This window comes from Peromyscus maniculatus, chromosome X, assembly GCF_049852395.1.
Source record: "Peromyscus maniculatus bairdii isolate BWxNUB_F1_BW_parent chromosome X, HU_Pman_BW_mat_3.1, whole genome shotgun sequence".
NCBI lineage: Eukaryota > Metazoa > Chordata > Mammalia > Rodentia > Cricetidae > Peromyscus > Peromyscus maniculatus.
This window is the reverse complement of record NC_134875.1, coordinates 74,018,478-74,030,793: the sequence shown is the minus strand read 5'-3', so window position 1 is coordinate 74,030,793 and position 12,316 is coordinate 74,018,478. Positions and strand designations below refer to the sequence as shown.

Sequence of the window (12,316 nt, the reverse complement as noted above, 5' to 3'; positions counted from 1 at the left end):
GGCTTAGAGCAATGTGGACTATGGTGATCCTGATCAACTGGCTTCAGAGGTGAACAGTATTAGCAACTAGGATAACAACCATTCTTGGTGTATTTTCGCAAAGAATGTAGCTGCTTTTTGCCCTTGTGCTAAGAATCTGCTGGAGGGTAAACTGAAGAGTTTCAAACTGGTAGAAAAGATTCTGATATAGTCAACTATTGACTTGTGTCATGTGGTTATGAGTGATCACTATTATGCAGATTTACAATGAAAAAGAGCAAGCAGAACAAAAAGAAACACAAAATGTACAATTTGAGGAGAAAAAGAACACTAGGATATGTAATGTTGGAGCCTTAGTTTGTGATGAAAGATAAGGAGAAATGTAATAAAGGTAGTGCTATCCTCAAGGCAAGACTCCACCCAGTTGTAAGCTCTCAGCCACTGCTCCCACATCATGCTTGCCTGTTTGTTGCCATGCTCTCTGCCATGATGGTCATGGACTCACCCTCTGACACTGTAAGCAAGCCTCAAATAGAAGCATTCTTTTATAGGGTGCCTAGGTCATGGCATTTTGTCATGTCAATAGAAAAGTAACTAAGACTATTTGCATTTTTCTACTCACCCTACAATGCATTTTCCAATGTATTTTACACAGCTATTTGTATACATGCCTTACTTCCTACCCTAAAAGAAAATATAAGCACCTTTGGTTTAGGAAAAATACCTTATTTCCTTATTCTTGCTTGAAGGCTATAGAGCAGTAATTTTCAACCTGTGGATCTCGACCCCTACAGGGTTACCTAGACCACCAGAAATATGTTTTCTCTTTGTGCTGCTCATGATATGGAGAAGATACTCTATAGCAGTGGTTCTCAACCTTCTTAATGCTGCAACCTTTAATACATTTCCATACTGGTGTATGGGTTTATCTGCATGTAGGGTGGACCCACCTGGACAGTCTCAGTTCCAAAGACCATCAGAAACATCACAAAGAGAAACTTAATGAAACTGATAAATATCATTAGATTTCATCTACTATGAAATAAATGTGTTGTCTTCATTTTGGGATAAAAAATCAGCATATATAAATCCTATAATTACAATGAAAAATTGAGAATAAGGAAAAATCAGGAGCGACCACAAATAACAAGTCCTGTACTCATTGCATGAGTTGGTTGTTTGAAACCTGGAGCTTATGCAGGGACACTTGGCTCAGTCTGGGAGGAAGGGACTGGACCTGCCTGGACTGAGTCTACCAGGCTGATCGCAGTCCTCTGGGGAGGATTTGCCCTGGAGGAGGTGGGAATGGGGGGTAGGCTGGGGGAAGGGGAGGGGGCGGGAGGGGGAGAACAAGGGAATCCGTGGCTGATATGTAAACTGAATGGAATTGTAAAATAAAATAAAAAGTCTGAATAGAGAGAGGTAGAAGGAATTGCAACTAGACAAGTCGCTTGGGATCAGTTTAATTCCCAGAAGAAGAAATAAAGCTTAGAAAACCTAGGAGGTGAAAGAGGATGGGGTTATCATTTAAGAGCCTCAACTTACTGTAAACATTGCAATTAAACTAAATGTTCTCCTGGAGAGATTTAAAAGTGCAAAATACAAAAGAAGTACACTTAAAAAAGAAAACAGGGCTATATATGAACAGTGTTAAAGCTATTTTGCAAAACGAGTTAGGTTATTTTTGTTTACAAAGCATGTGGCTTGAAACCTGTTTTATTGTTCAATAAAGGACAAAGTTCAAAATCTTTAAAATGACCATTTTTTCTTCGCTCTTGTTAGATTTTCTAGAGGAAATGTTTGTAGTTCAACATGTCCTGAAATAACGAGTTCTTAGAGAAGCAAGCCCAGTGTTCTTAATATGTCCTTACTTATACACATATGCCTAATTTTGCTACCTTTTAAACAACATGGTGTATAAGTACATATATAAATACATAATTTATCTGGTAATCATTTAAGGTCCATTATGAGTTGTCCTTCATTTGTTAATGTTTCTTCTGCATTATTCAAATCCATTTCCAACTTTGTCACTTTGCAACTCAGTGTTCCTGTAGCATTTAAGAACTTAAGTTTCTTCAAGAATAAGGAAAATAGATGTTAAAGAATGCGAGTTCTTAAAATCTGGAGAGGACTTGCTTGATAAAGTGCTTGTTGTGTAGGCATGAAAATCAGAATATGGACATCCAGTATTCATGAAAGTCTGTTCCTGGTATCATACCTGTCATCTTAGCCTTGGCGAAGGAAAAACAAGTAGATACCTGGAGCTCACTGACCAGGCAGGCTAGTCTTACCTATAAGCTCCAGATTCAGGAAGAGACTTTGTCTCAAAAAGAAAGGTAGAGAGTGGTTGAAGAAGACACATGATGTTAACTTCTGATCTCCACATGTACTTACACACATGGGTACACATAAACATACATATACATATACATATACATCATATTACCAAATACAAGGATATATACCTATGTAAGTATAAGGACATGAACCATGTGGGTAAAAAGCAGATTAGATGTATATAAATAAGTACAGAACATACTAGAAATTCTGTCTTTGTAAGAAGCCAATATTATAGTCTATATTCATTCAATTCTCATCACAGGATTGAGAAAGAGCAGTAGAGAGACAAAGATAGGGAAACATACTCTCCCCACTAAGGTTCCTCACTGCCCCTTGTCCAGCCACCTTGCCTGTTTCCAGACTTGTTGCTTAAATATTTGATTATTCAAAAGAAGGAGCAGGCAACTACTTTAACTATAATCACACCCTCTTTCTATGTTTACACAAACTTATGAAAACTCAAGCAAATATCCAAAGCAATCATCACCTTACTCAGATCCTGTGTGTACACAAGTTCACACAGACATGCATGCACAACTAGCAGCTTCCTTAACTAAGGAGACACAAGAACATGATTTTAATAAGTAAATTAAAAAACAGGAAGTGGAATTGATAGTAGTAGAAGTACATCCTCTACACCATCTAGATTTGTAGAAAACATGAGACTCCACGTGAACCCCTTCCTTTCTACAGCTGGAATACATACTTCATCTTTCAGGAGAGGGAAAAATTGTTTCTCGTTATAATGGAGAAATGTAGAGTTAAGGGAAGAATGCCATATTTATATCCATACTGTAGTGTTTCCTATTGGGAGACTGATGCCTTAAAATGCCAAGATATTCTATTGCCACTATAGATGTATATGTGGGTGCATATGTGTGTGTGTACTTAAGGGATGTTTATTATTATAGAAAAATGTTTTCTTATTTTTCTTCTCAAATTAGACAGAAAATAATATGTACTCCGTAAAACGTAAAGTTATATATCTTAGTTAGAAATAAAATAAGGTAAATTTCTAAATAGCTTATTATTAAGTATATAATTCATACATCACAGGCTATAAGTACATGAAAACATTTTTGAGCTTTGGACTTTTAATTTTCTTCTTACTAGTCCACATCTGAAAGACAAATCCAAATACACTCAACCTTCCAACTCCTGGTGTTGTAGTTGGTAGATTTTATGGGAAGCCTGTGGAGACCTTTGTCCCTTTTTTCTCTGGTTCAAAGTGCACAAAAGTCCCTTGCAGTGCATGGGCGGGGCTATAGAAAGGAAAGGAGTATGCCAGCCAAGCTGCTTGGAACTTTTGCTTTGCTATATCAGTATTCAGTGCATGGCTTCCTGAAATTAAAAATAAAATTTTATATTAATGATTAGAAGTACACTTTCTAACTGGAAGATAGGCCAGTGATCTGTTTTTAAGGGTCTGGTAACTGACTGACTCATCCATTGGAAAGAGAGATCACATGACACCTTACCTGGTCAGGGTTTTGTACTATGTATCTCCTAATGGTAGTTTGTGGATATGTAGTAACTTTCACTGTTGGAGAATGGAGTTCCTGTAAAGAAAAATTAAATCCATATAACTACATAAAATTATCATTATTTGGTAACTTAGAGCCATCAATAATAAGGAACAAATCTCATAGTGAACATTATATAGTCATTTTCATGAGCAATGATAAGTGACTTTATGATTTATTTAACTTCAGTGATGGAAATACTTTTGCAAAGCAGCATTTTGTTCAATGCTGTTGTAATTATTTGCACTATACTAATTTCTATTTTTACCATACTTTTTCACATTTTATTATTATTATTATTGGTTTTTCGAGACAGGGTTTCTCTGTGTAGCTTTGCGCCTTTCCTGGAACTCGCTTTGGAGACCAGGCTGGCCTCGAACTCACAGAGATCCGCCTGCCTCTGCCTCCCGAGTGCTGGGATTAAAGGCGTGCGCCACCACCGCCCGGCGTTATTATGGTTTTATTACATATTCTTTTCTACTGGAGTTTGGCAAGTAAAAATTTCTATAAGAACTAACAGTTTGTTTTTCCTTACATTCTATCCTACATCTTAAGATTGATTAATTCACGAGACCAAGTGACTCAATAAATATTTTACAAAAATAATGGAGGTATTTTTCTTTCATAAAATATTGAAAACTAATATTTCCATGATTCCAGTTCTTAATTCATATTTATATTTGCATACTGGAGATATATTGGAGTAGAGTAAAATTGCATAAATGGTGCTAAAATATATTAAATACGGTCAACTATTTTCCCTTTTATTGTACTTCTCTTCCCACTTTGGAACAATGCTGCTCCTTGTTTTTATGTCTAAGCTTCCTGCAGTCTTCTGAACCATCTAACATGCAAACAGAAATGATAGCGTTCATGGCATTGAATAGAATCATAGCATTGTTTTCTGCTTTATATTAAAGCCTGTTTAAAATAAGGGCCTCTGAACTGCCCAAAAAATTCTCACTTACCTCCCTACCTCCTACCTAGTCTGAGGCAAGAGAATTTGGAAAATTGAAAATCTAGCAAAGTGACTTGAATCTAAATAACAATTGATTTAAAGTGGGTGTCTCCACTGGGGTATTTATTTTTAAGGTGTTCATTGCAAATTTCCCTTTTCCTACATTTTACCAATCCCTTTTCTTTCTAGACTTTCTCAGAGCGAATTGTTTACATTAATTTCATATTAAATAAGTTACATATAAAAATTACTCATAATGTTTATTATTTCAATTTCTTTTCTCTTGGAGACATGTGATCTGACTGTGAATCATATGCACTATGGCTTCCAGGCTCTTTGGTTTTTGTTTTGTTTTGCTTTGCTTTTGTGTTGCTCCAATCCACCTGCCCAATCTGGCTGCTAGACATATTTCCAAGGATATGGACAGTCATCATACATCACAAGGATAGCATCATATGACAAACCCTATGGCCTGGTACATATCCCTAACATAATCAATAAAAAAGACTCATACAGTATAAGCAAATATGCACATAAAAATAAGCGGGGACAATCAGTAGAATAGCACAGTGTATTTGCATCCAAAAACCCAGAGAGGGTATCTCCCCCTCTGTTCTCAGTTCCTTTATTACTTGCTGGCTTCTTGGAACTGTTTGATGTACTCACCATCTAAGGAAGTCTACACATTTCTGTCTGACCTGCTTGTACATGCTTCTGTTTACTTTGGAGATAATCTACATCAGAACTGTGTAGAGGAGTTCAATGGAGAACTCGGTGCTGAGAAGGTTGGGAATTTCCAACTAGTTGTTGCCAGCGACAATTTGTCACCACAGAAACAACACTAGACAGCCACTCTGATGCTCCCTATGCAATATGAAGCAGATGCAATCTTGGCCCATGGACGTGAAGATCTCCGTTTTTTTTTCCCATACCCGCCCCCCCCCACTATAGCATAATTAAGAGGAAGTCTTCAGGCTTTATATGGTCAAAGATACTAATAGATTCATGCTGCAGGTCACTTGCACAGAAAGGAGCAGAAAGGAGCAGGAGAAGCTATGAGCTTATTGATCACCTTGCGTGCTTACTTCTTTTAAGAACTTAACTTTTTTCAAGCATAGTCATCACCCACAGATGTGTCCTTTTTGAAAAGGTTAGTAGCTTCCCAAATCTAATACACTTGGGCTCCAGCTCCTTTGAAAATGCCTTCAATTTATGGACAGGTTGGAGTGTCATAGTTCTAGATTTCATTGCAATGACTGCATTTCCACCAGACTTGGTGTGTTTGGGGTTGTCATTACAGTAGATAATATTACAGACAGACCAGAAAGCTGAAGTCACTCTTGCTGTCTCTGGGATTGTATTCTGGTTGTTCTTTGCTTTCAAAAATTTGTTGGTCTGATTCTGGATCCCATCTTGGGGGAGTGGTGGTTTGAATGATAAATTTTCCCTATGGACTTGGGTACTTGAATATTTGGTGCCTAGTTGGTGGTACTGTCCGGGTAGATTATGGAATCTTTAGGTGGAAGAATCTTGTTGGAGGAAGTACTTAACTGGGGATGCCTTTGTGGGTTTATAGACTCACTCTACTTCCAACATAATCTGTTACATGTTTGTGGTTAAGATGTGATCTCTCAGCTTCCTACTCCAGTCACGTGTTGTCATGACTCCACTACCATTATGTACTCACCCTCTGGAACTGTAAGCCAAATAAACTCTTTCTTCCTGTACTACCTAGTGTTATGTCAACTTGACACAAGCTAGAGTCATTAGAGAGAAGGGAGCCTCAATTGAGAAAATGCTTCCATAAGATCAGGCTACAGGAAAACCTGTAGGACACTTTCTTAATTAGTGGTTGATGTGGAAGGGCCCAGGCTATTGTAGGTGGGACTACCCCTGGCAGGTGGTCCTGGGTTCTGTAAGAAACCAGGCTGAGCCAGCCATGGAGAGCAAGCCATTAAGCAACACTCATTCATGGCTTCTGCATTAATTTCTGACTCCAGGATCCTGCTCTGTTTGAGTTCCTGTCATAAAAGAACCAAGCAGACACCATAACAGACTGCTCAGCCTTCTCTCAGAGATCAAGCCTCAATTTCAGTTACTGAGACTTGAGCAAGCAGTTTCTGGGAGGGCCATGAACAAAAGACATAATCCTTGCAGATGTTTCCTTTCTGTATGTACTCATACTCTGCTCAACGTTCAGCCAATTGTTTACTGTCTAGAACCCCTCACCAACTTAGAGCTACATGCATGAGTCAAGAACAGAGCCTTGGGCCACTGAGTTAGCCCCTACAGTCAGTATGTGCTAGGCCAGCCAGCCTCTATGGCAGCTCAAGGACAAAGCCTGGGACTTGTCCTGGCCTGCCCCAAAATGGATAACTGTAGCCCACAACTGACTCCAGCCAATTAAAAGTTACTAACATGATTGCCACATGATTCACATAAACCAATCATGCGTCCGTTACTATGAAGTCTGTAGACCTCAAACCCCCTTTGCTTTAAAAACCCTACCCCATTGCTACTTGGGGTCTCTTCTGCCCTGCTGCTGTGTCAGATAGATGGAGAGTCCAGAGTTAACTCATAACAATATAAAGACACTTTGCTTTTGCTTCGGATTCGGGCTCTTGGTGTTCTTTGGGGGACTCTGGGTACAACACTAACTTTATTGTTGAAGAGTAATGTGGAAGCATAAACTAAATAAATCCAATCCTTCCCAAGTTGTTTTTGGTTGTGGTGGTGTTTTATCACAGCAATCATAACTCTAAGCAGAAGTTGGTACCAGGATAGTCGGGTATTACTGTGACAGACATGGCCATATTGTTTTGGAAGGATAGTGGAGAGACTTTGGAACTCTGGGATAGAAAAGTCATTGAATGTTGAGAGTTCAATGAACTCTTCTGGAAGATATGAATATTGAGAGAACTGCAGATGATAGAGCCCTGGCTTGTGACATTCCATAAGGAAGTAAAGCCTCTATCAGGTCATTTGTGTGAAGGATGTGTGGTGTCTGGTCAGCAGGAGCTGAATAATCGGCTATGGTTAACAAGAGACGGGAACCATTAAAGTAAAACCTTTTCCTTGCTGTGACATTTGATGTTGGTCAGCTGGGATGAAGAATTGGTGGTCATTAAGAAGAGACCAACGGGTTGGGAATTTAGCTCAGTGGTAGAGTGCTTGCCTAGCAAGCGCAAGGCTCTGGGTTCGATCCTCAGCTCAAAAGAAAAAGAAAGAAGAAGAAGGAGAAGAAGGAGAAGAAGGAGAAGAAGAAGAAGAAGAAGAAGAAGAAGAAGAAGAAGAAGAAGAAGAAGAAGAAGAAGAAGAAGAAGAAGAAGAAGAAGAAGAAGAAGAAGAGAAGAGACCAGCATCACTTGTAAAATCTTCTGGAAAGAGTCTCCTGAAAGCACACAGAAGCTGTATTCCAGAGGTGGCCAAGGTTGTACCTTGTGCTGGCAGCTGAACTTAGTAATATGTAAGCAACACTCAGGTAATTCTAGTTTTGAAAGCATGAAGAGGTCGGGGAGAGCAGCTAAGGCTTGGCACTGTGAGAGGCCAGGAGAGGCCATTAGTGAAGGTGCAGTCTCAGTGGCAGTTGAAGTCCCAGGAGTGAAGGGTTTATTCAAAGAAGTTGAGGCTTGGCACCATGAAAGAGCACAGGAGAAGCTATTGGTGAAAGTGCAGCCCAGTTGCACCAGAAGACCCTAGCATTTGGAAATGCCAGCACCATAATATGACTACCAAGAACAGCAGCAGTAGTGGAGTAAAGCCAGCTGGATCCTAGAAGACAAGCTGTGTGAGCTGAAGAGGGTGGAGCCAGAGAAATGACTCAAGCCCTTTGGAGGAGCCCAGAAGATACTGAGTGAATCCCAGACTTTGGATACTGAGTTATTTACAGTTGGAATTCATTTTGCATTTTTTCAGATTGTAACTATGCCTTTGTTCTTCCTTTTTGAAGTAAGAAAATATTTAAAGTATTTTTGTTTTATAGGAATCCACAGTTGAAAGATACTGGATTTTAAAAGACTTTGGATTTTAAAAGAGATTGGATATTTTAAAGAGACTGAAATTTTTAGTGCTTAAATTTTTAAAGACTGTGGGACTTTTTAAATTTATAAAATGTTTTATATTGTAATATCAATATTAATGTGTGATCTTGGGGATGGACAAGAAAGATGAGGTTGTGGCTTAACAGTGAGTTATTTGTGTGTCAAGTTGGCAAGGGGTCAGTTGTGCTGGCTCGGTATATGTCAACTTGGTAAAATTAGAGTCCTTAGAGAAGGGACCTCAGTTGAGAAATTGCTTTCATAAAATCAAGGGGTAAGCAAGCCTGTAGGACACTTTCTAAGTAATAATTGATGGAGGGGAAGCTCATAGTGGGTGGGGCCACCATTGGGCTGGTGGTCCTGAGTTTCATAAGAAAGAGAGCTGATGGCCGGGCGGTGGTGGCACACGCTTTTAATCCTAGCACTCGGGAGGCAGAGCCAGGTGGATTTCTGTGAGTTCAAGGCCAGCCTGGGCTACCAAGTGAGTCCCAGGAAAGGTGCAAAGCTACACAGAGAAACCCTGTCTCGAAAAACCAAAAAAAAAGAAAAAGAAAAAAAAAAAAGCAAGAGAGCTGAGCAAGTCATGGGAGCAAGCCAGTAAGCAGCACTCCTCATGGCTTTTGTATCTGCTCTTACTTCCATGTTCCTGCCCTATTTGAGTTCTTGTCCTGACTTCCTTCAAAGATGAACAGTAATTTGGAAGCATAAATAAACCCTTTTCTCCCCAAATTAATTTTAGTCATGGTGTTTCATCACAGTAATAGTAACCCCAATTGAGACAATTCTCTAATCACTTTTGGTCATAGTGTTTTATCATATCAACAGGAAAGTAACTAGTATATGATATGTAAATACTTATTATTCCTACTTACAGTCCTGGTCCCCACTGTTTTCCCTCGCCAAGGAAAAAGGCTTCTGCCATCAAGGTTGCAAGTTCTAAGAAGAATGGAGGTCCTTGTGCTCACAGATAAGCACTAGGGGAACCGGGAGGGTTAAACATACGGAGGTGTCTTTTCAAAGGAAGAGATATATAACTTGGTTTTTGGTTTGGTTTGGTTTGGTTTGGTTTTGCCCAGAAGGCTGAGAACAGATGTGGTTAATAGTCTGGTAACATCTGCTCTGTCTGTATGGCCAGGCAACACCAGCTCTCCTAGACTTACGTTTATCTCAGTCAGTCTATGGTGCCATCCTCCCAGAGGATGTTGAACCTACTTCCTTAGTTAATATATATAACCTATCTTTATAGAAGATGTCACCTGTATTTTACAAGAGTTTCAATATAATCATGTTTTAAGCTTTGTTGTACATGCGGGATAGGGTTAATTATCATGAGAAAATATTTTTCCAAATTGTATTGTGCTTACATATGCCTAAAATAAACTGCCCATTGTCAGGCTCTGGAAGTTTGAACCAACACTGCCTACTGAGTCTTGTTTAAGCAGACTTTCTTTTCCACTCATAGAGACATCCTACTGGCTGTGGTGTTTTCAGAGACTCCCACAGCAACTTAGGGAATGAGACTGCCTAGTTTAGACTTTATTTATGGATATTGAAAGGCTTTAGAGGAAGGACTTGGAGCAACCTCTACAATGACTTGGGTATTTGTATTCTGCCCATTGATATCAGCTTTGAGAAAATCTAGAAAGTTTCATAGATTAAGGAGAAAAGATCTGGACCTAACATTTTGTAATTAAGAGTGCCCAATCTCTTGTCTGATTTGCTTTCTGGAGAAGGGGTGGTGGTGCCTGCTCAATGGTCAACTAATCCTCTAGTACTTCTTTGGGAGAAAGGGAAAGGCATTTCTAATATGGTGTCACTATCCAAGTTAAGGCTATTCTCCAGCTAAAGCTAGCTGATGTAGCCACATGAAGCACATTGGAGACCACAATGAATTGTGCTATGCAAGCATGACCAATAGCAACTCCAGAAGCAACAGCAGCAGCTTAATGTATAGGTACCTCTCTATACTTTTTAAATTACAATGGTGAGATATTTTAAAGTATTTTGTTTTGTTGGATGCATCCCTAACAGGATTAGAACAAAATACTTCTTAATGTTAGTCAATTAAACATTTGGCTTTATCTGGGCATGGTAGCATACACCTTTAAATATTCATCATGTTGGAAGTGGAGAGCCATAGATTACATTAAAAGGGACAGAAAGCCTGTATGTGGTGCTACAGGCCTGTAATTATAGTACTTAGGAGGCTGAAGCAAATAGATCTGGCATTCCAGAATAGCCTTGTGTACGTACCTAGACTTGTCTCTGAAATCCAACCAAAGGGAAAAAAAGAAGGAAAGAAGAAAGGAAGGAGAGAGAGAGAGACAGAGACAGAGACAGAGACAGAGACAGAGACAGAGACACACAGAGAGAAAACACTAGAATAAAGACAATTGGAAATGTTTTATGGAAAAAGTCAGTATTACTAATATGAGAGGCTTGGTACATATCAATGAGAAAAACATCTGTAAATAAATAGTGAAGTGATAAAGTACATATACAATTTAATAAAATGCTCATGGGTTATGAAAGAAGGGGTGGGAAGTTGGGAAGATTGTAAGAGCCTGAAATAGAGGACATATCCAGCAAAACCTTCTTTACTGGGCATAACAAACCATTGTACACATGAATTCACAATGGCTGTAACTGCATGGATAAGGTCTGTCCAAGATCAAACCAGCCAAATACCACCGTGGTTAGAGGAGGAGATCATGAAGCCCCGCCCTTGGCTAAGGAGTTTCTGGGAACGGATGGCTGCTAGGGGATAGGGAGTAATATTTTGTCTGGGATGTGTTCCCTAAAAAGCTACTCAAACTATAGCATGATGTCCAACAGCCATGCCCATACAGGAAGCACCCAGAGGATTCTGTTTGAAAAAATGAAGTTTGGAGAAACCGGTGTTGTGAGGTAAGGATGGGAATTTAGGGGAAAGAAACAGGGAACAGATATGATCAGAACACATTATACGCATATATGAAATTCTCAATAAAAATATAAGGGGAAAGGAAGTGGTTAATAAACAAACTATTCCAACCAAACTAGGAATCAGGGTTTAACGACAACAAAATACCATGTGTTTGCCAGAAACTTAAAATAGCATCTTCTCTCTTATTTACACCCGAAATTGTATGCTCCTCTCCTATGTAAATATAAATATAATATGCTTTATTTTTATTTCCTTAGACTTTACTTTTTTGCACATATCAATTAGCTAAATAAATTTTATTACAGTATTAATTATTATTACAGATCTCATTTGGATGTACAATGCTTACATTGAAACCTAATCCAATAACTAGGATTATTAGGTCATAAAGGTATAAGGAAATAAGAGTCTGTGTGTCATTGAAATCATATACTCATAATAAGGAAAATCTCTTGCCCTGTAAGAGTCACGTTCTAAATATAAATTTTCAAGTACTACCACTTGCAAAAGCTGTTCCCCAGTCAACTCAAAATCCAGATACTTTATTTGT

At 38.9% G+C, this 12,316-nt stretch overlaps 1 protein-coding gene across 2 annotated transcripts in view; it reads right to left on the bottom strand.

The window, feature by feature from the left end:
* Pof1b (POF1B actin binding protein) overlaps positions 1 to 12,316 on the bottom strand; it is a 74,516-nt gene that overhangs the window by 47,221 nt on the left and 14,979 nt on the right. For both annotated transcript variants that reach the window (XM_076562903.1, XM_076562902.1), the window contains exon 4: positions 3,801 to 3,881. In XM_076562903.1, the coding sequence (XP_076419018.1) occupies positions 3,801 to 3,881 (81 nt within the window). The remainder of the gene's footprint in view (positions 1 to 3,800; positions 3,882 to 12,316) is intronic.